Here is a 27,501-nt window from a genome sequence, read left to right as displayed (position 1 = left end):
GTGGATACAAGCTGAAAAGGTGTAAATAAAAAATAACTTGTTATTAAAGCTGTACAAAGAATCCCAAAAATTAAGTAGTGTGAGTTGAAAGAAGAAGAAAATAAGAAAACTTTTTAAAATCTATTAGCACAAAAATTGCCAAAAACTGAAAGGGGTAGTGTAGAGGAAGAATTGAACCTATTTAAAACATCAGTAGTTAACATTGCTGTGCAGATATGTGGCAGAACAAAGGGTAAAGTCAAAGGCAAAGAAACCAGTTGGTGGAAAAAAGAAATCAGAACCAGGGGCTGGTGTCAACAGATGAACATAAGGTGACAACTTTGGAGAACGAATACCAACAAAAGAAACTCCAAGCAAAGAGAATTGTGAAAGAAGAAAAGGAGAAGAGTTGGGAAATATTCAGCCAGAAACTAGAACAGGATAACAAAGGGAACCAAAAACTGCTATGTGGGTTATTGAAATGTAAGAGATCTTATAGAGAAGACATAAAAGCGATTGAAACAGAGGATGGGGATATTATCAGGGGCATGGAAGGTATCAGAGAAGAGATGAAGAATTGTTTTGAAATCTTACTGAATGGGGAAGGGTGCACAAAAAGTGACACCAAAGTCATTGAGTCAGAGGAGGAGTAGGAGCCAATCTTTTGGTTAGAAACTGAGCATTCCCTGAAGCAGATGAAAAGTGGGAAGGCGGTTGGAGTAGATGAGCTGACAGTGGATATGATTAAAGCCGCAAGAATCCATGGAATTCAATGGTTACACCGGCTACTGGGGGTGATGTGGTAGGAAAATGAATGGAAAAAAGGAATTATAATACCATTGTTCAAGAAAGGCAGTAGTTAGAAATGCAACAACTACTGAGGAATCACACTGTTATCACACTGCCTTAAGATAATGGAAAAGGTCACAGAAAAAAGATTGCGGAAAATTCTAGAACACCAGTTAGAGGAACAACAGCATGGGTTTAGAAGTAATAGGGGAACAATAGATCTCATTTTTTCTTTCCGTCAGTTAATGTTAGTGTACCAAGGGATAAAATATGGGAATGCTAGAGAAAACATAATGTTCCTCATTCATTAATTAAAAAAGTCCAGATGCTGTACGATGATTGTGAGAGCAGTGTACAAGTAGAAGGTGGAAGATCAAAATGGTTTGAGACAAAGAGAGGTGTTCGGCAAGGCAGTTCGCTCTCCCGTTTACTCTTCATTACACTTATGGACACAATCGTGAAAGAAATCAAGGAGGAAGAAAATGAAGATCTCAGTGCTTTTGTTTTTGCTGATGACATCGCCATTTGGGGAGAGAGGGAAATGGAGGTTCAGAGGAGACTAGATTACTGGAACACAAAATTGAAAGAATTATAGTTAACTGTGAGTAGGTACAAGACAGCAGCAATAAAGATGAGCAGCACATCCCCACATTGCAACATCATACTGGAGGAGGAGAAGGTTGAATGTGTGAAAAGCTTCAAATATCTGGGTAACATCATATCACACATTGGAAGTACCAAACTAGAAGTCTTAAACAGAATAACAAAAGGATCTAGCATCTTCACCAAGTACAAAATCTAATCTGAGACAAGGAAGTCCCTCAAAGAGCCTAACAGACCATGTATAAAACTTATCTCCTGCCAATCAGTCTAGAGGGCTGTGTCATAAATAAGAGAGAAGAGAGTCAAATGCAAGCATGTGAAATGAAGTTCCTTAGGTCAGCTCTACAAAAAACTAGGAGAGAGAGAGAGAGTCAGGAATGATTATGTTAGGAGAGACCTGCAGATGACACATTGACTACAGAGGAGAGGATGAGTGCTTTGAGACTGAAGTGGTTCGGTCACGTGAAGCAAATGGACCCAACTTGAACTCCACGCAAGTATTTGGAGATGGAGGCACCAGAAAGAAGACCGACTGATTGGCCTGGAAAGAGATGGACAGATCAGGTTAAGGCAGATCTCAAGAGGAGAGGAGTAACATGGGATGTAGTGGAGAGGGAAAAGCTATACCAGGACAGGAACCAACACAGGCATATCGTTCACAAAGTTCCTATCTGGCTCTCCAGAATAAAGTCCTGATGATGGTGATGGTGATGGTGATGGTGATGATAGTTATTAATGTAAAAAAATTATGTGGTGAATATGTGAATATGCCACTTCCACACTGCTAAAGCTCAAAATATTTTTTTTATGTGCTAGTTGAAGGTGAAGTAAAAGATTGACTATGTAAGTAATGAGTACACTTAATAACTTATCTCATAACAATTCTTAGGGAGAACTTTTTATTCTTCATGGAGACGAAACGTCAGGAGAGAGTTTTATACTTCGACCACGGCCTATCAGCCTGGAAGTTTTAAGTGAAGACAATACCGGCTGTGAAAGCTTACATTGTATGATCAACTTTTTATTCATTTGGTTAGTTTAAACACATTTCATCGACATGTAGTGGTAAAATAAGAAAGGGACATTTGAAATATTTGTAGTAAACAGATAAGTATATGGAGTTCAACTTCAACCAATAATGATCGAATGTCTCGTACAGATAAGCATTCTAGGTTTGAATATGTGTAACTATACAATTCATATAAATTTTTTTAACTATAGAACACATGCTTAAACCGATATGTCAACTCCACATGTGATGATGAACTGGAACAGTGGTAAACACGTGTAAGGAAATTATCGTCCAAGTGAAGACGGTTTTGGCTGCTCAGTATTTGCATACTACAGTACTGCCTGGACCATATTGACCTCGATGAGCTCAATCCCAGGTCTGTTCTAAAAAATATTTTTTCCAGTTTCCACTTCTTTTGCCTTTGGCAATGTTTGCTAATGTGCAAAGTACGTAGTTGTTTTCAGTTTAGAACTTACAGAATTTAAATAAATCACTCAGCAGTTATTATAACCAAGGCATTTACCTCCCACAATATAGCTGTAGGTATCTTGGATGAGGTCCTGAAATGGATGACACTGTATTTGTTAGGAGAAGAGTTTATGAAGAAATTCCAGTACCTACAGGCCTCTTTACCATCTGACAACACAGTATAATTCATTGACATATTTAATAGCATTTCATGATGTTCAGTTTGCATAACTTGAAAAAACTAAGCTATTAATTGATTAATTATCACTTATGAAGATAGCAATAAATTGCTGAAACCGGTAATGTGAATACTGTCATAATTAGGTGATGCTAATGCAATAATTACTATATTTCAAATTTCTACGTAGTTAATAAAATTTTCAATCCTTGAATGTTAATAATCAGATAAATTGGAGAAGTAGTGACTGATGAAGTATGTAGATATTTATTTATTTTTGAATTGGCAGGAATTCTCAGTTTCTTGTTTTAAGTTAGACAGAAGGTTGTTGAATATCTTCCCATCGGAATGCATGATTCCATTCTTGAATCATATACAAGCAGGTAAAGTCTATATAAAAATTATTTTGTGTCTTGTGATTGTATAAATCACAGTTGAGCTGAAAGTGATTGTTATTGCCACCAACAAAAACCATTTAGGAGTAAATGTATTGGGGCAAGTGACTATAAGAATTCCAAGACCCCGATAAAGGCCTCTGAAACATGTATAGTTATCCACTTTATGCCATATTCTCACTGCTAATTTCTGCTGAATAAACACTTCATTTTCCTTAGTTGCACTGCCTGTAACTTGCTACTATTTTGCAGTGGCAATTGCTTACGTAATTACTGTTGTTAACTTATTTTTTTTTTTTTTTTGAAAAATCAAAATCTGTTCTCTTTGTACATGAAGTTACAAGCAAGTCTTAAGATGTCATGCTGATTGAGCAAAGTTCAAATTGCGTGTAACTTTCATTTGTTATATCCAATGGCACACCATCCATTATATGCAAAATTTTCTTGTTCTTATAGATGTATTCATTTTTAATTCAGATATCCCAGTATTGTTATCTCTTCTTAAGTTCAACCAAACATCATCATTCTGTGGAGGGTTTGGAGGATGACAGGTTGGTGTGAGTGAGAAGCCATTTCAAGGCAGTACAATCCCTTTGTAACTCCAATAGTTTGTACGACACGGTTGAGCCCACACCTGGCAGTGCCCGAATGTGGGCCTCGACGCACGGAACCTGCAGCAAAGTGTCACGGTAGGCCATGGACAGCTGATAATCTCAGTGCAGCCCAGTCATGGCACAATGTCATTTACTGAGTTCAGGGTGGCTGGCCAGTTGCAACTGGTGCTGGTAGTTGGCTCAACAGTTAGAAGGCTGCCAGTTTGACCGAAGGCCCCCTGGCAGGCAATAACTTCCATTCCCCCTTTGGAGGGTAATTGAGGCAGGGCTTTTGGGCACCCTAAAACAGTTGGACTCGTTCCACATGCACTGTAGTGTTTTGAGCCCAAAGTTCTTGCTTTATATTGAACAGAGGGTTATTTAAATTACCTGGTAATGCTCCTGGTATCAGGGACTGATGACCTAGTAGTTCGATCCCTTTACACATTCAACCCACCAGCCAACCAGCTCCTGGTATCACATAATAAATTTCTCTTTCTGTTTGCCTTCAGGACATAGACGTTGCTCAATGTCTTTGCAAAATTATGCACTCCTTATACGTCTTCCCCAGGCCATTTCTGACCATAAATGATCTAATATAGCAATAATCAAGTACTCTGGTGCACCATTCTATTATACGCTGCTATCATAAACAGTAGTAGAGCGTCCCAGTTACTATTGTCAGTATTCATACAATATGCAGGCTGTCTGAAAAGTTCTGGGCCTTGCTCAGAGATCGCAGCACTACCGTATTTACTCGAATCTAAGCCGCACTTTTTTTCTGGTTTTTGTAATCCAAAAAACCGCCTGCGACGTAGAATTGAGTGCAAAGGAAGCGGAAGTTCTGAAAAATGTTGGTAGGTGCCGCTATAACTAAGTTCTGCCGTCAAATATATGTAGTGCTACACAGGCATGCTTTGCAGGCACAAAGATAAATACTGGCGCCAAAACCTCTGCGTCAGTAAATCAATTTAAAAAAATGGTGGAAGATGAGCTTTTTTCTCCTCCCCGAGTTTTTACCGCTGCATTTTCATACATTATCCAATGAAGTAAATACAATTTCCGTATTGTTCATCTTCGAATGTAGCAGCATTTCAATGTACTACGTAAATCCGACTGGCAAGACTGTTTGGGATGTTTGTCAATATGGCCAACTCAACGTTCTGAATTTTTTCCTACCTGTGAGAAGAGATGGTTGCTAATAGGAACTATTATGTATTGTGAATCACATACAGTATTCTCTTCACCATAAGAAGAATACAAATATAAACATTTTGCCATGTATTGTTTCGTGTTTGCTGCTATCTCATTTAAATTCTGTCTGCCTAATGAACTACGAAACTTGAGTGATACAACAGCAAACGCGGAAGAATATACATATCATGTCATGTTTATATTCATATTATTCTTATGCCTAATAGTGATACAGTCAGAAATGAAGCACGGCAATTCACTAGATTTTTAAATCTAAGATGACACTAATTTCTGTGCAGAATGTAATCTACTAAAGAGGCGTCTGCAAAGATTTTCAAACAGAAAAAAAAATTTCGCGAAACTCTCGTTCAGAACATCTTCTATCATATGCACTCTATTATTTGGTTCTTGTTGATCATTATCGAAGAAAGCAGCAGTGTAAGTAACAACAAATAGCACTCTCTTGCCATTGTTTCGCTAATGAGACGATTCCTCTCTTTTGTTTTTTAATTGTAAGCTGCGGTAGCGTGCACAAAAGCAAGTCATGCCGCGAGCGGCGACAGGTCGTAAACGCACATTATCAGAATGCGACAAACAATGCATGACACAGTACAGTAATGCATTTTCAGCTTAGAGTGATGTAAACACCTAAAACAAAGAGAACGGCACTTATCAGATCAAAGAAAAATAAGTAATCAATTCAAACCAGACGAAGCACGTGAAAAAGGAAGGGTACCTGTATAAATATGGACGGAGCACCTGACACATAGCATAGCTACCTGGTGAAGCTTAACTGCTAAGCTTACGACTCAAACCAAACTACTGTAGCTGTATAGTCATTCATTCGACCTAAATTGTGTCTCATATTACAATGGACCAACTTTGTTTCAATTTGGAGGTGCGGCCGAAAATTTTTCTCTCCCCTTGAATTTCGATTCTCAAATTTCAGGTGTGGCTTAGATTCGGGAAATTTTTTTTTCCTTGATTTCGAGTCTCATTTTTCAGGTGCGGCTTAGATTCGAGTGCGGCTTAGATTTGAGTAAATACGGTATTCACGTGATTTTTCCCCCCTTAAATTCTTATAAGTATTAGTAGATGCCATGTAAAATTGAAAATCATTCCAGGCAGCAATTAACTGTAGGCAGTCACTTGAAGCAGATGTGGTGTGATGGAGTGTGTTGAAAATGGGAAAAATTGAGTATTGCACAGTGATTAAGTTCTTTGTAAAAGAAAGCTTAACACCAACTGAAATTCATTTATGGCTTGTAAATGTGTGTGGCAGCTCTTCACCTTCAATTTCGACCATGAAGAAATGGGCGGTCAAGTTGAAATGTGGCTGTAAAAGATCCACAAAGGATGTCCAAAAAGTCCAAGCACACCAAAAATTGTTGATAAAGAGCATGATGTGATATGGAAGATTAGCTTATAAAGGTGGGTGAAACTGGTAATGCTCTACGGATATCAAAGGAACACATTGGTCATATCTTGCACTAGGATCTGAACACAAGAAAACCTTTTCCAAGTGGAGTGCCATGTGTGCTTGCTGTAGATCACAGATGCATTTGCATGAAACTTTCCAAAAAGTGCTTGACACGTTTTAAGAAAAACAGAAGTGACTTTTTTGGTGGTATGTGACAGTGGATGAAACTTGGATTCACCTCTACATTCCTGAAACCAAACAGCAGTCTGTGCTGTGGATAGAAGCTAGTTCTTCTGCTCCAAAGAAACCAAGGATGGTGCCATTGGCAGAAAAGATCTTGGTGTCAGTGTTTTCGGATGCAAAAGGAATTCCTCAGATTTGCATCACTCGAATTTCCATCTATTCTGAAAACTGAAGAAATTCTTTGCTGATCAGCACTTTTCATCAAGTGAAGAAGCCATTGTGACTGTGGATTGGTACTTTGCAGCACTTCTAGAGGAACACTACAGAGAGGAGATACTGGCATTGGAGTACTGCTGGATGAAATTTATTGATGTTAAAGAAGATTATGTTGAAAAATAAAGCGTCTTCGAAAGCATAAGTTGTCGTTTTCACTATCAGGCTGAGAACTTTTCAGACTGTCGTAGTAACTCCACTTTTTCCCTATCGTTCTGTGCACCTGTTCTGTTCTCCCATTGGCTTTAAACTTTAGAATTTGTAATAGTCTACACGACATTTTATTAACCCTACAATGTACATCCACTGTACTTCCTCCTGTTCCCTGTGTTCTGCCAAGGATTCAGCTATACATAATGTATTAACTAACAAGTCTGCTCCTTCATACAGGTACACTCAGACTAGCTTCCATGCACTTTACAGAATTTTATCCTGAGAGTCAGTTCTAAGGGATCACGCATGCAGCTTTAGTTGGCTTACCACACGTCTGGGAGGCATACATTGTGGCATTACGGTTTTCCTGGCAGTAAAGCCTAACCAGAATGGCATCCCGTCCAGTTCTTCTATACACTGTTACAAGTCAGTATTGGTGTGATGTTTACGTGGGAAATCCAGACCAAGTATGACACTGCAGCTTTTGCAGTCGGAAGAGTTACTTCAATGAAAGTCTGGAAGTCTCTCTCTCCCTCCAACGAGGCAGGTTCAACATTTTCACACCATGCATACCTTGACTATCTAAGAGTACCAATGATCCTGTACCCAAAAAAAATTTATGTACCCTTCTTTCTATATAGCCCATTGCTTCAGCACATAGGTACTCTGTGCTCACATTTACTCAGAATGTTGTATTGTTGTCACACCATTTCCTTGGAATACAAGCCTACTCTGTGACCATCTTCCTTGTGCCTGCAGAGCCTCTGCAGATGTTTTCATTCAGTGTGTCCAACTCGATTCAAACAATTCTTCCGAATGTGACCAGGCCAACCATGACGATAGCACACGATTTCCATATTGACGACTGCCTTCTTTTCTCTAGCCCTGGTCACTGCATCTATCTCTGATAATGCTATTGCAGTTGCTACAGGTTTTTTAGGTTTTCAGGAATTCAATCTATACCTGGCATGAAATTTCGATTGGCAAACACCACAAGAACACATCTAGCTACCTCTGTTCTGCTTTTTGCAGAGTAGCTCTGTTAGTGTTGCCACCATCCATTAACTCATAAGTATTTGCTTTCAGTTTCACAATTTAATCAGTAAAACTTTGTGCAGACAGTGTTTTTCTCTGCGCTATAGCATTATGCTGCTCAGGATTAGGGGTATTTTTTCTCCTATGCGATTCCACCAACCCCTCCTGTAGGCCTTGAAAAGACTGAGCATTGCCCAACTTCTCATGGGACGTAACACATTCCCTAACAACTCTTGTCAATGTTACTTGAGTCTTACACATGCTCAAGTCAGCATAAGTAGGTCCCTGACAGTGGTACTGTTCCAGCTTTCAACTGCGAAGTGCAAATGGTTGCAGGCAAAAAGAGTAGCCATCTATAGATTTGTGACAGTACTGAGGCATTGCCATAGGGATGTTTGCACAGTCGTGTTATGCTGTTGATTCAGATAGGCATGCGACTCTGCCGCCTTAACCCTCTGTGACGACTGTCAGGGATCAACTTACGCCAACTTGGCTATAATAACTGCACGTCATTCGATTCCTTCAATCTTGCAGCTGTCAGTAAATTATCTATAAAAATCGAGATATCTTCCTCTGATCTGCCTGAAAAATAAGTCACCAAAGATATGGCACTACTACCTTGGACAATAAGGGCCAAGTTAGTACAATGTTCCCTTCTTTTTGCCTGCAGACTCTCAAGCTTGTTATGTAATGCTGTCAGCACATAGGATGAGTTAGCTAACATTGATGTGGCATTCAACGAATTTTGTGATGTCACTTCCTGCTATCTCTCATTGAGAAGCCATTTCCTCACATGGAACATAAAATAAGTTGTGTGATATTTTAGCAACATGCCACATAAAGTAGAATCAGTAGGAAGCAAGGACACTCTTTGCATCACAAGCAGAAAGCAGGACACCATACTTGACGTGTTCATCAGATACCCACATTCGATGGGTTTTATGTTTTACTTTACACCCTACAAATATATGCTGTTTCTAAGCAGCTCACATTGAATATCTGGAGATGAATTGTTATTGGAACCAATTGTTGTAATAAAATGGCTGGAAATTTTGTATTGGTGATTAAAGAATTTTTGTGTTATAGCTCATGTGTAATGGGAGTAAGCCATTTTAAAGCAATGACTCATTGAAGATTGATGAAAACACGTCATTCTCAGTATGATTTATCACATAATTAAGAATCAATAACATTTCCGAGAATAAAACACAGAAAGGAGATATGTAAGGCATGTTTCAACTTAGCTTTGTGTATCCTTCTTTTTTCCAAAAGGTTCTGTGAGTTTCATATGAAATTAAGAGAAATAGTTTCTCTAATATTTGATGTTACGTAAATATGAATGCACACACTGTCAGAAGTGAGTGTGTTTGATTTGGTGAACTTTTATAAGCTGATGTCATTCCGAAGTGGACATGCATCTTCCATTTTTGTCTTATTACACGTTCACAGATCATATATTAAAATTTTTATTTCTGTACACCACAGACACAATATGACTAGCATATGGCCAGGAAAGGAAATGTTCAGTTCAATAGAGCTAAGGTAGGAATTCTATGCACACCCATTTTTGTGAACAAACTGTATATTTTGCATGCCAAATAAATTCGTTAATTGCCAATGGAGAACACTGGGCGTGCCAAATTACCTCAACCAGCTCATGCCATGTGCTGATGGTGCTGTGTATCGTGATGTAGGATAACCCATCTGTGTGTAGGTCAGTGTTAGCTACCTTGTTCCGTGTACTGACAGCTTATTTCTAAATTATCAGCTCACATTTGGGCAAATTGAGCCGACAGATGTTGAATTATTTCCTTAGCTGAAACATTTTCAGCCAATGCCATTTCGGTTAGTGTCTATTTCTACCAAAAGCAGAAATCAACAGTGACCCCAAGTTAGAAGGTAGGAGAAGGAGATGACAATATAACCCCTTCCAGAATTGGAAGTCAGAACTTAATTAATTCTTCCTATCTCTGCTGCCATGTTGGTCTTTGTTGTGAGTTGCAGTCTCCACCATACCTCTCACACCACTTGTAGAGGGTGGGGATGTACTCTGTCGGAGGATGGTTGTTTGTGGTAAGTCAGAAGCCATTCAAAGGCAATATGATCTCTTTATTCCTCTAACAGTTCGTACAGTGAGCTCGAGTCTACATTCTGGCGGCACTGGAGGGTGGATGTCAATTCACAGACCTCACGATGAAGCACTGTAGTACGTCACCGGCAGCTGTCGAGCTCAATGTGGCCCAGGTGGCGCAATTGACATCCTCGATCTAGCCACACCGAGGTTGATGTGGTAGACCGGTGGTGATCAGTGCCTGTAGGCTGGTGGCTTGGAGGGCCTGAGTTTGACCCTTGAGCTATCAGATGGCAGCTAGACCCCACAGGAAATGGTTCTGTCCAGATGACAGTGGAGCAGAGTCGATTCGTCTGCCAACAGGCACAACCGGATGGACAGTAATTATATGCACTGGAGTGGATTTGCTGTGTAGTCGCTACTGCTAATATTGTGTACAATGGGTGCCAGTGTCTCCCCGGTTTCAGTAACTGGCCAGGCACTGACCACCAAATGAGAAGTGGCATGCACTAGGTGCCACGGTTGAATGCTGGGCCTGTGTATTGCCGCAAGTGGCCCTCTTTCAGCATTGAGCCCTCTTGCTTGGGTCTACGCCATTACGTTTGTGTGAGATCTCACTAAACATTCTTCTCCTGTACTAATGTGATTGGCCACGTTAGAGCCAGTATAAAGAAAAGTAATACATTGATTTTTGAGTACTGTAAAGTTGTTCATTTTTCCATATTAATAATTTCCTGATTGTGATGTAGAGAAAGTTCTGGTTGAGAATAAAGGAGACGACTCACTGAAAGGCAAATGTGCTGCGTCATCAATAGGTACACAAACAAAAGATACAGAGCTTTGCTACCTTTCCCTTTTCAAGCTTGTTGGAAAAACATGCACACAAGTACACACTCACTCACTCACATGAACGTGCTTGCTCGGTCGACTGCCAGCTCTTTTGACTGAGCACAATGTAGGGAGACAGGCTTGTGTGTGTGTGTGTGTGTGTGTGTGTGTGTGTGTGTGTGTGTGTGTGCCTGCATGTATGTTTTTCCCACATTTTTTTAATAATAGACTTTAGGATTTTACAATGGTGGTGGTTATTGGAAGTTTTAACTCTTTCTGACGGTTTGTCTTCTGAATTGGGTGGAGCTCCCTCATTCTAACAGAAGGTACTTTAATCTCAGGACTTTAATCTCAGGAATTATCCATCCTTTATCCTTGTTAATTTTGCCTTTATTATTATTATTATTACTTTTTTTTTGGGGGGGGGGGGGGGGGGGGGAGAGACAACTGCTGTATGAATATATGTAAGAAAGAGTTTACTGTCTGCCTTACAAATTTCTCTCCAGTGTCCTCATCATAATTTCTCTCTGAACACTTTGCTCAACTTTTCAGTACTGATTCTGCATTTCTGTACATCACTGGTCAGTGTATGTGATTATTAATGTTTGTTAGTCATGATAGGGTAAGACACTGATTATTGGGTTTACAGTAAATCAATGCAGTTTGCCGAATTGAAAACCAAATTGTTAATGGCTGTGCATTGTGTTCTTCGATTCACGGAGAAATTTTTTGTATATCAGGTGACCCAAAGATAGGAATCGACAACTCTACTTTCCCTGTCTCAGTACTATCTGACAGAGAAAATCAGTATTAAAGTCTCCCTTAAACAATTACACATAACTCTTGTTCTGTCTCTGACAGCATTATGAAGCTTACATTATGTCCAACTGGTGGTCTGTAAACTGTCAGTTGTACAAGCTTACGCATTTCTTAATACACTATTGTGGCACAGCATTCAAAGAGCTGTTCCACAGAACATTCATTAGTCTGAAGAGCCTGTAACACATCTCAAGTTCTTCAGTATGTATCCAATCCCCTGTTTCTACTGAATACACGCTAGTATGATGTTTTGATATGCACAACACATCTGTTGAAATTACATCTATCCTTTAATTTCTCGTACGAATATGACAAGTTCATCCATTTTTTTATGAAGCTTTTGATGTTTTGTGTTGTGTTGGCAGAAGAGCCAACACCGTGTTACTAGTGGAGGCCGAAATGCACGTGTTTTAGCTCACGCAGGCTGGCGTGAGGAGGGAAGAACTATACTGACATGAGGTCTGGAACATGACAAGGAATCAGAATTCAGAAAGTGGACGTAATTAGTTTGATACTTAACTTTAATCCATTAATGATGAACATCGCTCTTGACGGTACATGATTCACAATATTGTCTGTTCAGAATACATTCACAGTAACTGAATATGGCACCTTGCTAGGTCGTAGCAAATGACGCAGCTGAAGGCTATGCTAAACTGTCGTCTCTGCTGTATGTAGACAGTGAACCATCGCTAGCAAAGTCAGCTGTACAACTGGGGCGGGTGCTAGGGAGTCTCTCTAGACTAGACCTGCCTTGAGGCGGCGCTCGGTCTGCAATCACTGATAGTGGCGACACGCGGGTCCGATGTATACTAACAGACCGTGGCCGATTTAAAGGCTACTACCTAGCAAGTGTGGTGTCTGGCGGTGACACCACATTTTGTTGGAAAACACTAGATGCATTTTCTTTAATATCATTGGCTTTGTCCAAGATCCAGTATTTGTTTTGCTAGTAGTTGTTTCAACTTTATTTATTCTGCATCTTGTCTTTCAGCTGAATATACCCTAAAAAGGGCAAGGAAACAGGGTTACGATATATGCTGCTTGGGTCACACTAACACATTCTAACAGGCAGCTGTGCAAGTAGCCTCTTACCAAAAGGATTCACTTGTTTGCAAACTGTGTTGCGTACAGTGCAACCGAGCTAGGGTTGAGCGTAAAGCACGCTCTCTCTACCATGACTGATTTTGGAAGCTTCACAGAATGCATCATTCAGGGCCTGTATACTGCTCAAGAAGTGACATAGTGTAAGCATAATGACCCCTCTATGTGATGTCTTTGCTTTTCGACTGCTTTCTGATCCAAACCAATTTTTGTTTTTAATTACATATTTTATTAGCAAGAGAACAACAGGGAATTCTCAAAAACAGTATAAGAGTGGGTTCTGGAACCAGTACTTCACTCTGCATCTCAATGTGTACTACAATCTCTCTGTGGCAGCTTGAAAGTTTGACAAATAGGGGCTTGAACCCCAACCCTTGTCTTTGTTTCAATACTTGTAAATTGTATCTTTTCACTTCCAGGAGACAACTCCATACTCACGTGTCATACAGATGGGAGAATTATCCAATGCTGTATCTGCAAGAAATGAAACTGTAGCTAATGGCAACCTATCTGAAGAAAATGATACACATGGGAAGAGTTACAGTATAGCAATTTTAGCCAACCAGCCAACAGATTTTTCCTCTTCACAGGTGAGTCATTGTTAATTTGTAAAATGACAGCTATATATTTCATATAAACTCTGCTTGAGTCAGAAGAGGTCTATCCGCTTACCCGTTGCTGGTAACTACTTGATGAAAGTTAAAGGTTAAACTTTTCAGAATTCACAGAGTGGGAATGTAAAAGAAATGTAAAGGAAGTCAATAAGAGATTGACTGAAGGGATACAATGAAAGAGAAAAAAAGAAGAAGAAACAAATCAGTGAAACTGGTTTTGGCATCACATAAATGCAGAGGGAATGCATATAGATGGAGGAAGGGAGGTATGCGATGTGCGAGAATGTAAAAGCAAAGAAATTGATATGTGCGAGAACTAGGCTAATTATGACACAATTAGGTTCTGGGTAACCTGTTTCCATATTAGTAGTATGGAACCACTTCTAGTTGAAAGGCTATCTTTTAGATGTGGCGAAAGAGATTCCCAGGATCCCCCTATTAAATTCCAGAGCACGTGAACAAAAGGACAGTGGGTTGGGCAGTTTATCTGAGGTTGTTCATTGAGAGAATGACTTGGCAGTATTTGTAATTAAAAAAAAAAAAGAAAAAGAAAAAAAATAGGACAGTCAGCCACTTAGCTATTGCTGTTTGATCTAATAGCACATAGATTTAAGCAACTTTCAAGATACATGAAGATACAAGTGTGTGTGCACCACAGTTTAGGCGTCCATGGACATTGCATCTACAATCACGAGAAAATCGTTGGCCCTTCTGCTACCTTTAGAGAAAGACACTACACTCCAAACCTGGAACACAAACATATCTCTCACACTTATATACACTCATGGTTGTTGAAGAAATAATACCACACTATAGTAACCAAAACCAACCGCGGGAACGCCTTGGGATGCGGATCGGAAGCGCCGGGCGGGGAAGCCGCCAGCGGTGGAGCACGCACCACCGGGTAAATACAAGGACGAGTCGGACGACAGACCAACAACAACCAACAACAACCGACAATGACCGACACAACAAGGAAGAGATAAACAACGGAGGCTTGTAGAAACCAGAACACCAAATTCCAACAGTAAATCCACTTGGAAGCAAAACCAGGCAAAGTCAACAACGAGCAATGACCAGAACGCAGTACCGCTGAGATATAGACGCAATCCAGAGTGAGTACCAGACTGACTGGACTAGGGCAGAGTGGGTCCTTATGTACGAAACCGGAGGGAGCGGCTATTGGCCGCTGTATGCACGTGGCGTAGTGGTGGCGCCCTCACTGCGTGAGAGCCTCTGCGCGGAATAGCCGCCGCGGACACGGAGCCCTCTATGAGCTGACCATGTCCATTTGCTCTGGCGCGTGTTCGACTCCCACGGTGGGAGGTACTAGATCATCCCCCCCCCCCCTCCCCCCTCAAAATTGGTGCATAGGGGCGGAAATGCCACAGACGATGCCGAGGCGGGCGGAACGAGGGCACGGGTTGTGAGACATCCGGAGGGACCACTGGGGGAGGCGAGGGCAGACTGTCTGCGGCATCCATCAATGTGTCACCAGAGGGCAGGGGTCAGCAGGCGTCTCTATACCCTGGCGAGGCAGAAACGGTGTCTGCAGAGCCGGCGAGGAGACGGAGGTTGAAGGGAAGGGCTCCACCTCGAGGGACGTGTCCGCACCAGGAAGGAGGGAAGGCGGTGGGGGAGGAACCAAGGCAGGGACCCGAGGGCGGAGTTGGTTATGGTGGCGGCGCTCGAGCCCCGTGTGTCTGTACGGTCGTCACACGCCGCCCATTGAGCCGCCGTCACCGTAGCGGGCGTCCATGCAGGTGTGCCGCCATAGGAGTGGGCCCACACGGCCATGCCTGGGGCGTATCACTGAGAGGGGCGAGAGCGGGGCCCAGAAGGGGATGGTATCAGCAGGTGGAGGAGGGTCCGAGGTTGTCGCCTGTGAAGGAGTTCAGCAGGACTATGACCGGCCACCGGCATAGTGCGGTAGGTGCTTAGAAACAAGGTGAGGGCCAAGGTGGTGGCTGACGGCTCCACTGATTTCATCAGCTGCTGTTTGAAAGTTCGGACCAGGTGTTCCCGCACCATTGGATGAAGGATGGAAGGGAGGAGAGTGAATGTATTTGATACAGTTAGCGGAGCAGAAGTTCTGGAACAAGGACGCCATGAATTGGGGCCCATTATCTGTGACCAACGTGTGAGGAAGGCCTTCATTGGCCAACACTAGGGCCAAGGCAGTGAGGGTGGCGTCAGTGGTGGTGTACGCCATGTGGACCACATGTGGGTATTTTGAATAGGCATCAATGATGAGGAGCCACGTGGAGCCTAAGAAGGGGCCTGTAAAATCTAGATGGATCCTATCCCAGGGTTGGCTGGGTGTTGGCCAATGTGCGAAAGATTGTGGAGGACTAGCCTTGATAACGTGCACACACTGTGCAACCATGGACCAGGTGCTCAATGTCTCCATCGATCCCTGGCCAATAGACATGTCGTCGAGCCAACGCCTTCATGCGAGACATCCCCCAGTGTCCACAGTGTAATAAGTGCAGGACTCGGTGGTGTAAGCCCGGAGGGATGACCACCCGATGGGCGTCCGAGTCCGTGGACAACAGGAGGATGCCCTCCATCACCGAAGGTCTGTGTGAGACGTTACGCCACGGGCTGAAGTCAATTTTCAAACGTCAGATAAGTTAGGGAGGCCAACCATGGGTCACATAGCAGAGGACTTGCTGCAGAATGGGGTCCCTGTGCGTGTAAGCAGCGATTTGTGCAACCGTCAGAGGAAATCCATCGAGAGTCTCCCGGCGGGCAGAGTCGATGTGGAAGCACAGGACTTCCTGCTGGTCGAACGCCGGATCGGGTCCTGCTGGGAGACGTGACAAGGCATCTGCATTAGTGTGTTGAATGGTGGGCTTATAGCGGATGGTGTATGTGTAATTATGCAAGAACAACGCCCAGCACTGAAGATGCTGAGCTGTCTGTTCTGGGAGGTGCGAATGGGGCCCGAAAAGCGACACTACCCGAAAAGCGACACTAAGGGCTTGTGATCCGTGAGGAGGGTGAACTGCGCCCCAAACAGGTAAATGTGAAATTTCTGAACTGCAAAAATAATGGCAAGAGCCTCCTTTTCGATCTGAGAGTAATTCCTTTGCGCAGGGGTTAACGTCTTGGATGCATATGCCACAGGTTGTTCCGACCCATCCTCATTCCTGTGTGCCAGGACTGCCCCAATCCCGTACGCTGAGGCATCGGCCACCACCACCAAGGGACGACCCGGAGAGAAAGGCATAAGGCAAGGGGCAGTTTTCAGCATCGTCTTCAGGCGGGCAGAAGTCCACGCATAAGGTACCCCTTTGCAACGCAGGCGATTTAGGGGGTGTGCGACGTGGGTGGCTTGGGGTAAGAACTTTAAGTAATAATTGACTTTCCCCAAAAATATCTGGAGTTCGGATAAGTTTTGTGGATGGGAAAGGGCCGCGACATTACAGTCCGAACGACGAATGCCATCTTTACTGAGCCAATGTCCTAAGTACTTCACTTCCAGTTGAAAAAAACTGCACTTCTCCAGCCGACAACGTAAACCCGCAGCCTGCAGGGCGTGAAATAAGGTACTGAGGTTGCATAGATGTTTCTGGCGCGTGCGCCCCGTGACTAAGATATCATCGAGGTAATTGACACAAGCCGGTATTGGTTGCATAAGTTGCTCGAGATACCACTGGAAAATCGCAGGGGCAGAGGAGATGCCAAACGGAAGACACTAGTATTTATAGAGACCGAAAGGCATGTTGACGACAACGATGGCCTGCGATTCCTCATCCAACGGCAATTGGTGATAGGCTTCTGCCAGATCAATCTTAGAAAAGTACTCTCCACCTGCCAGTTTAGCGAGAAGGCCTTCCTGTTGAGGAATGGGATAAGTTTCGACCAAAGACTGAGCGTTGATCGTAGCCCCAAAATCCCCACAAAGCCGAAGCGATCCATTGGGTTTCTTGATGACCACTAAGGGTGTTGCCCAGGCACTCGATTGTACTGGCTCGATAACCCCCGCAGCCTGGAACCGATCGAGTTCCTGCTTGATGGCCGCATGCAAGGCGACCGAAATAGGCCACGCCCGACAAAAGCAAGGCCGGGCATTCGGCAGTAAAGTGATGTGTGCCTAGATATCAGAAGCGCAGCCCAGGTCTGCCGAAAACAGGGAGGAAAAGGACGTGCACAGATCGTCTATGCACTGAAATGGAACTGTAGTGGAAACAAACTGCACTTCGTCTTGAATGGAAAAGCCAAACTGTGTAAACGCATCTAGTCCAAAAATGTCCAAAGCCGACGGGTGGTCCACCACAAAGAGCACACACAGAGCGAGTACCAGACTGACTGGACTAGGGCAGAGTGGGTCCCTATATACGAAACCGGAGGGAGCGGCTATTGGCCACTGTCTGCACGTGGCGTAGTGGTGGTGCCCACGCTGTGCGAGAGCTGCTGCGCAGAATAGCCACCGCGGACACGGAGCCCTCTATGGGCTGACCACGTCCATTTGTTCTGGCGCATGTTCGACTTCCGCGGTGGGAGGTACTAGACACACAGTTCAATTTTCCAGATTTTGATCAGCTTGTATACATGACTCAGTAAACTTGCTGTTATCTCAGGAATGATGTTTTCAGTTCCTTATAACAAAAATGAAGCCAAAAGACTATGGTGAAAGTCAGAAAATGTTGCAAAAGAAATTGTAAATTAATTGTAACTACAGAAGAATGAAATACTGCATGACTGGAGTGTCAGAAACTGAATGGAGCTGTTTGGGGACACTTTTATCAGCTGTCTGTTTTCACCAACTGAGCCTCCTCTCGAGAGTTGCTTTCTGACATGGAGATATGTGTGAGAAGCAGTAATGACTAACAGAATGCAGTGGCTGCACACTCTTTCATATGCATGTGGGAAATCACTTTTGAGTCAGTCACGCTAAATTTTTAAGACTGCATGCCCCTAATTCTCTGATCACCTCTGTGAACCAGTTGCAAAAGGTCATCTCCCTCATTACCCATTATCGCCCTAGATTGGGATAACTCACTACATTCTCTGTGAGGATTTTGACATTTCACTGTGCCCTGAAGTGGGGAACCTTCTTTGATAAACACTTCACACCCCATTCAAAGTGTTGTTCTGCTGTCCAAGCAGTTAGCAAACTATCTCAGTCAAACTTTATGCCACGTCTACACCCAATCCCTTAACATGTCAGTCGTATCTCCATGGAAGACCCAGATGCGAGTCGTATCTTATGTACTCACCCAGTTTGTTGTATCCTATTCCTATTGCAGATGAATCCTATCCTCAGAGGTGTTTACCTGGTCAATGCAAGAGTGACCTACCCTGAATCCTGCTTGTTCTCCTCTTAGTTTTTTGTCTACATATGCTTTTATCCTATTTAGGATTATTCATGAGAGGATCTTGTTTGGGATTGACAGCAGGGTTATGCCTCTCCAGTTATCACAAACCAGTAAGTCTCCTTTCGCGCAGAGCTTGATGAGCAAGCGTCTGTTCCAATCATTCAGTACTTTTTCATTCATCAATATGGCTGCCAGGAGTGGATGTAAAATTTGTGCTGTTACAGAGGGATCTATTTTAAGGAACTCTGGGCTGATGTAGTCCAGGCCTGGGGCTTTTCAATTCGGACTGCTTTAGCAATTTCTTCTTTGGATGGCAGTTCTACGTTAATTGACATATCTTATGAGAGTCCTTCCCCATTCACATTCTGTCGAGTTACATTGTCATCTGTAGTTTCACAGTTCAGAACGTTCTCAAAATGTTGTTTCCACATCTGCACTTAGCCTTGTTGGTTTGTGAGTAGTTTTCCTTGCTTGTTGCTTGTCCGTGATTGGCATATCACCCCCAAATATCTTATTTGACAATTTCCTTGTGATGTTATGTGGTGTCTTGTTATCGCCTCTGTTAGCTGCCGCCTCCGCCTTATCTGCGAGATTATTGATGAAGTTTCTCTTATCTTTTCTGAAAGTCCTCTTCACCATTCCCTTTAATATGCAGAGCTCCTGTTGGATTTCTTCTTTTACTTCCATTGTCTGTGTGCAATTTAGCCAGAGTTTTGCCTTCCTCCTCTGTTGTAATATAATCCAAACAGCAAATAAATGTGCATCTTCGCTGAAGAAAAATATTAGCCTTTAAAAACAAGGAAACAATTCAAAACCTTAGTTAAAAGAAATTCAGAAATTATACCTGTGTAAAAACAAATGTCTCTGGGAATTTTAAATAATTCGATTATAAAACAAAATGTTCTCTTATCATGTGTAATTGTACAGCAGTTCAAGCGGAATCCAGGATTGGTTGGACAGTCTGGGTTATCAGTATACTTGCCCTGTCTGGCAGACTATTTGACTTCTTTTTCCCCCTTAGTTGGTCCTTGCTTCTGTAGAATGTATGTTCTCTTATGAAGTCTCATTCTCATATCTCTGAAGGAAAGTAATCCCTTCTTCTTCTTCTTCTTCTTCTTCTTTCTTTCTTCGTTTGGGTCATCTAAGGACCGTGCACCATTTTCAATGGTTCCTTCTTTGTTGTTCTTTCTTTTTCCTCCAGTATTCTTTCATCTTTTCACTATGTATCCTTTTTCTCTCCTCAGACCATATTGGTCCTGTCTTCTTCTCCCTCCTGCCTTGGAATCCTTCCACTTTTAACACTTCCTTTTGAAACTCTCTCTTTCTGTTACATCTTTTTCACTTATATTGTTTCTTTCCAGATCTTTCCTAACTTCTTGAATCCAGGCTATTGTTGCTTTCTTGTCCCAAAGATATTTAAAAATCTGTTAGGTTAACCTGTTGCTGTTCATTCTGTATAAGTGTCCAAAAAATAGCAGTCGCCTCTTTTGTAGTGTTTCATTTATGTTTTCTATGTTGCGATAAATATTCTTCATTGCTTCTTAATTTCCATACCTCTGTATTTTTTGGTGGTCCAAGTATTTTTCAAATGATTTTTCTTTCTAGGATTTCAAGTTTGTGTAATTTGTAGTTCGGTACTAAACATTCATTTGCATAAAGAAATTCTTGTTTTACTACTGCGTTGTGGTGCTGTATCTTCAAATTTTTAGACAGACACCTTTTGCTGTAGACATTCCCAGTTATTCCATAAGCTGTCTTCATTGTATGTACTCTTTCTTCCATAGCGAATTTTTCTAAGCGATTTTCTTGGCTAATTTCTCCCAAATATTTAAATTTATTTACCCTCTTTATCTGGCCAATGTCTGTTGCTAAGGATTCCGGAGCATTTTTTATATTTGTCATAAATTGGGATTTTTCTACAGATATTCTTAAACCTGCTTTGTTGGCTATTTCTTCTAAGAAACTGATTTGTATTCCAGCATTTGTTAGGTTTTCAGAAAGAATGGCAAAATCGTCTGCAAATGCTAAACAGTGAATTTCAATACCTTTGTTTTTAGTTCCCAGTCTGATTGGTGATAGCGTCTCTTCTTTTAGTTTTTGTTTCCATTCTCTTACTATTTCTCTAGTATGCAGCTAAAGAGGAGTGGAGACAGGCCATCACCTTGCCTTACACCTGTTTTTATGTTGATACCTTCGATATTTCACCCTGAAATTTTGCATTTGATTTGGTGTCTGTGAGCATTTCACAAATAAGGTTTGCTAATTTAGATTTGATGCCAAATTCTCTGATCACTTTATCTAGTGTTTCCCTGTCAACTGAGTCGAATGCCTTTCTAAAATCTATAAATGTTACAACTATATCTTTGGAGTTTGTAAGTCTGTGACAAATTATGGACTTTAGGTTGAAAATCTGTTCTGAGCAAGATATGCCCTTTCTAAATCCACTCTGATACTCTCCCAATTGGCTATCAAGTGTTGCTTCTATCTTGTTTAGTAGTATTCTTGAAAATATTTTATAATCCACTGGCAACAAAGATGTACCTCTCTAGTTATTTACATTTTGATTATCACCTTTCTTGTGCAAGGGATGGCTGAGAGCCGCTTTCCAGTCTTCTGGTATCATATTAGTTTCTCATATTTCTTCAAACATGAGCTGAAGGTTAGTTATAATTTTTGGTTGAGACCATTTAATTATAATTAGTTCAGCTGTGATCGAGTCTTCCCCACTGGCTTTGTTGTTTTTCAGGGTAGTTATTGCTTTTTTAATTTCTTCAGCTGTAGGTGGTGGATCTGCTTCTGTATTTTCATGGAGATCTGGAAATTCTAGCTTACAGTTTGGTTCTTCACAGTTCAATAATTTTTCGAAGTACTTTCTTAGTGTTTCACAATTCTGGCTGTTGCTTAGGCCTACTTTACCATTTCCATTTGTGAAGCAAGTACTTGGGGCTTGGTAGCCCTTTAGATGACTTTTAAACATCTAATAGAAATTCTGGGAGTTATTTTTTACAAAGTTGTTTTGTATGTCAAGAAGTTGTGATTTCTCAAAAGATCATTTAGCACTCTTTGTTATTCTTGCTGTTTCTTTCCTTTGCATTCTCAGTGCATCAAGGTGTTCAGGCTTCCCAGAACATTTCCATTTCTTCCACTGCTTTGCTCTTTCTGTAACTGCTTCATCACAGATTTCATTCCACCAGACTTTCTTCTTCATTTTTGTTGTTCCAAATACATTTTTTGCTGCCCTGTTGATTTCTTTCGATATTTCTTCCCATTTCCCTGATTTAGTCCATTTAATTTCTTCCTGAAAATTTTTTTATTACCTCTTTGGTGATGTTGAGCCTGTCTGTATTATATTTAATTAATGTTTGCTGTCTCTTTTGGTTTTTATTGGGGGGAAGTTTCAGTTTAATCGTAGTCAGGTAATGATCAGAATCAAATTCCCTGTTTCTTGCTACTTTTAAATTCATGATTTCTTTAAATTTGCATTTAGAAATAGCCACATGATCTAACTGGAACTCCCCTAGCATTGGATTCGGAGAGATCCATGTTTTTGCCTTTTTTGGTAATTTTTTGAAGAAGGTTGACATTACCTTCAACTGAAATATTCTACAAAGACTGATTAGTCTTGTGCCATTTTTGTTTGTTCTTTTATGAGCTGGATAATATCCTATTATTTTTCGAACCTATTTTGCCCTCCCTATTTGTGCATTAAAATTCCCCGTTAGTATAACAACATTTGATTTTGGAATTTTTTTATATTTCTTCATCTAGAAGTTCCCAGAATGCTTCTACTTTACTTGGATTTTTCTTATTGTCATCATTGATTGGAGCATGACAATTAACAAAGGTATACTGTTTATTTTTGTATTTCACTATGAGAAGAGAGAGTCTTTCTGAACTTGATTTGAATTTTGTAATGTTATCTACTAAATTTTTATAACATAGAAAGTGGAACCAAATATTTGCATGGCTTTCATGATTTTTATTGCTGGTTTACCCTTAAAAATTCTATGGTTTTTGGTTTCTATAACATTTTCATCCAAAAATCTTGTTTCTTGAACTGCTAAAATTTGTATTTCATGCTTATCTAAGAGAATTTCAAGTTCTTTTTGTTTACCAATTTTTAGTAATGAGTTTACATTCAAGGTACCTGAGTTTGGAAGGATACCAAGGCTGCTCCAACTCATCCTTAATGCAGATGTTGGGACTCCCCAGAACCCTAGGTCCCGATGCATTGCATAAAGCAATGGTGGATTCCTCTTTCGAGTTACCACCTGGGGTAATGCTTTCTGCTAGTGGACTTTCCATTCTGCAATTGAAATTGTGCATTGTACATGATAGGAAATAAATTCCAAGGTAAGATCGGATTGTTAGTCCGAAATGATTGTTTTTTGTCGTTTTCTCCATTAGGTTCTTCCGCTCTCTCTGCCGTTGGGAGTTAGGATTCCTCTTCCGCCTTTGAGACCCTTCATTATTTTGATTGTGTATTATACAGTTAAGTTTTTTCCCTGAATATTGTACAGCTAATACAAATTCAAAATTAGCATGTCAGTTATATGAAATATAGTTTCTTTTAAGCCAGAGGACTGTATTCCATTCACATAACAACACAACACCATATGGTCCTGTACATCGCTTGGACGTACAACACCATCTGGTCCTGTATGTCACTTGGACATATTGGTATTGTATTTGGCAGCTGGCATATTATGTAGAAGATTGCAGCCAGTCAAGGAATGTTAAGGGAATCGGTTTTAAAAAATTTATTTCAAAAGCCCCAGCGAAATCCACACAAGTTTTCTCCCCTTGTAACTTTGTCTGTGCCTTCGTGACACAAGTTGCCTGCCATTCGGAACTGAGACAGTTCTGTCCGGTTAATGCTGCTGACAAGAGACACTCTCAGCCCTCTACTGAAAATTATAGCGAATTCACATCATAGATTTAGCAAATAGCATAGGAAGGTCATGTGTGTGGACGCTGAAGTATTATGCAGAGTGGGACGCAGTTGCCTGTCTCTCTCTTGTGATACAGACCTTGACTAGAACAGATTTGTTCCTTGGGAGGCAGAGCCTCTAGCTCTGCGCATCGTGATTGGCCATCAACAGAACTTAGCATGAACTGCCTCCTCTCGGGTTGCCCATTTTATTTAGTTATTTGACCTGATAGTCTGGCCTACACCTGGAAACTTCCTTCCCTGGGCACACCCCTTGCATTCTGTACGCTGAAATATATTCTCTTTATTTGACTTAATTTCCTGTTCTGTCATTTAACATTCCTCTGGATGTGCACCCAGTAAGTCCTGATTACTTGACCTCTTGTACATTGGTGTCAGAAGTGGAGTTCATTCCCACCATTCGGTCCATAGGGTGACCATTTACTTCTGGTTAATGTTTGATGTTGTGTGGCCACTCAGTATTCGCCACTCTTATTCCACTGCGAGACGAGCCTGGGAGCCATAGCCAGACACTGCTGCACCAGATGCTGTGTGTGCACATACCAGCACCTGGGGCAAAGTCAACTGCACCACGTTGCTGTCTACAGCAGTGTGCACCAAGTTGTGCAGCACATAAGCATGGGCACACTGACCGCACCTCGTGCGCACGTGATTGCTGCTAGCGTGCTGGCCTCATTTGACAGTCACAGTCAGCCTAGCTTCCCAGTCGCCACTCGGTAACACTTGAGCTGAGCCCTAGGACATTAAAAAGATGCAAGATCCATTTGTGGCACTCCTGTGGTTCACCAAGTGCACGAGCTCGCTACCGAAGGCCAACAGGGCTTCCCTGCCGCTGCTGCCATCCCGCAGCTACTTGTCATTCGTCTGCATTGCCCACTGATGCCACCCATCCACTTAAGAGTACAGCGCAGTTGGCCACGTTGTCTTGCTGGCATGCTGCATAATGGCAGATATGTTTGCTTTATCGGCCCTGTGGTTGCTTCTGACCAACTGTGCAGTCCAGCTGCTGCCACTTTGCCCAAAGGTGCCGCCTCTCGCTTGCTGCTGGTCAGCCTCTTGCTGCCATCTCCATTAGGGTCCTGGCCTCAGTGCCCAGAGCGCGTACTTTTGTCACTGTGCAGCCAGCTGCCCAGGCCATTGCTACATGGGCACCACACGCGTATGGCCAGTGTGCACCACCCCACACTCCCTCCCCGCCACCACTGCTGCACTCTGCGCGTTGGGACATCACAGGCGTACTATACGTACTGAGGCACTGCAGCCATTTGTTCAGAGAAGATGTAGAGAGCGAATAGGGGGACTGTCAGGTCAGTAAATTATAATGTAGAGTTAAATTTTGCATCTTATGCAGTTATTGCCTGTTCTTATGAGGTGTCTTTATATAGAAGTATGATTTGAACTTTCAATTTTTGTGAGTGTAGTTACTGTGAGGTATGTTGGACGTGTAATTGTTCCTAAATAAGCACTTCAGACCTATTCTGGTTGGATAGTTAATTCCTGTGTAATTTAGACATACTTATGTTTTACTTGTGTACTTCAGTAGATTTGTTATTCTTGTTTTAAACTCTGTTGTCACTGAAATATTTTTTGCTTAGTTGTTGTGATGAGGAGGAGCTTCTAAAAGTGTGTTTTTGAGAGGTTTCAATTACGAATGTTTAGCTGTTTTAACCCTTCAAAATTGGATTTATATACCACCTGAAGTACACACACATTTATTTGACACCTCAAAACAAACACCTCCAAATGGTTTAATCGCTTATTCTATAATAATGTTGTTACAATGTATATTCTTTGCACTTTGCAATTATGTCTTCTCTTCTGCTGTACGAACTTTGCACCCAGCTGATTCCAGACACCATATTTGTTTACAAATGTGGCAGTATACATGTGAAGTGTTACGACAGAAAAAGGAACCTTTGACCACTGGAGGTACTCTAGTTTACTTATTAAAGTTTACCATTAAATATCAGTTTAATTTTTTGTCAAAAGTTATCCAAAACCATATTCTGAAATAGTGTCTTGTTTCTCCACTAGGCAGTGCCACAAGTTCCTCCAAATGTCGTAACACAACATACACACATATGTAATACTAACTAATGTAAATACACCCGATGCTGGAGGTTTAAACCTTTGAAACGCGTCATGGGAAAAATAAGACGGTGACTGGTAACAGTAAACTTGTTGTTTTATTTAATAATCTCCAAGGATTTGCACCTAGTGAAATGTGTCTGGCAAGCACAGTCACCAGCCATTCATGGCATTTTCTTCTGTTCCATATTTGTGTCATGATGCATTCTGTTTTCTTTCATCTTTCCTATAAGTATCTTTTCTGTGCCCTCTGATCACCTTAAGTGGCCTGTGACACCCTGTGCCTCCAAACCATGTCTGCAAGGTTATGGAAATCATATACACACTAAATCATTTGTTCCTCAGTGGGAGTGTGCTTTTATTGCAAGACTGGAAACAGATACGAAATCCACATCTAGGCCTTGTAAGAATAGCAGCAAACCATTAGATTCTGACCATCCTGGTATTGTCTATCAGGTTACTAGTACGACTAGGTGACTTGAGGCCCCAGGTACGTACAAAGTTGTAGTTACACAGTTAGCACTTTTGTTGTCGAAACCACTGGGGTAGTGTGTGACATGCTGGATTGTGGAATGAAAAGAATGAATGTTCTCCGTCTTCTCTTTCTCTTCTTTCTGTGTCTCCCATAAGTGGTAGTTGCTTGTGAGTTTCCAGTTGAGACAAGAGTGCATTTTGGAGTTTCTATTTCTGTCATCTGTGAATGTTTGCTACAAGCAGAAACTACATGGTGCAAACACACGGATTGGCACACCTGTCACCGTGTGATAAGCCAACTGCAAACGTGCTACCACTTCTCTTCCCCTTTCTTCATCTTGTCTGCCATAATTAAGTCTAGTTTTCATATGGTACAGGTCTTGAGTGAGCATAAACTGTAATGAACTTTGTGGGAAAGTATTCCACCTCTCTTTAAAAGATCTTTAGTCTACTGTCTGTGTTTTTATTTGTAGTTTTTCTTTAACTAAGGATTTATTTGGGATAAACTACTTGCTCAGCTGACTACTATAAAGAGTGTAAATTTTAAGTGCTTGTAACTTTTAATAGTTTTTGTGAGAAAGATGGCCCAGGTGCAGACCTATTTATGTTTTGTGGCAATTTTAAGTATTTATCAAGATTTTGAGGTACTCTGTCTCGTCTACTGTATATGTATTTGTTGTCTGATGATATTAGGCAGTTTGCATTATTCAGCTTTGTTGTACAATTTTGATGTACTGTATATTTCTTTTGTTGGCAGTGTGTTTTTTTCCTCAAAATAATGCATTAAATTTACCTATTAAAGTTGTTATACAGTGCTGCTTTTCACAAGTCTGCTTTATGGAGTGTTTCATTTTGCTATAAAATCTAGAACGCGTGGCCTCCTTTGTGGTGCCTATTCTGTTTATCTTTTATTGTTCAATGGACATCATACTTCAAATTTTCTTCTAATTTTT

At 41.5% G+C, this 27,501-nt stretch overlaps 1 protein-coding gene across 1 annotated transcript in view; it reads left to right on the top strand.

Annotated features, from left to right (window-relative positions):
- Positions 1–27,501, top strand: part of LOC126483951 (zinc finger protein Xfin-like) — a 345,327-nt gene that overhangs the window by 79,743 nt on the left and 238,083 nt on the right. Inside the window, exon 5 of the mRNA XM_050107239.1 lies at positions 13,517–13,687. Within this exon, the coding sequence (XP_049963196.1) occupies positions 13,517–13,687 (171 nt within the window). The remainder of the gene's footprint in view (positions 1–13,516; positions 13,688–27,501) is intronic.

The sequence above is a fragment of the Schistocerca serialis genome, chromosome 6 (genome assembly GCF_023864345.2).
Source record: "Schistocerca serialis cubense isolate TAMUIC-IGC-003099 chromosome 6, iqSchSeri2.2, whole genome shotgun sequence".
NCBI classification, from domain to species: Eukaryota; Metazoa; Arthropoda; class Insecta; order Orthoptera; family Acrididae; genus Schistocerca; species Schistocerca serialis.
This window is presented reverse-complemented; position numbering and strand designations above follow the sequence as displayed.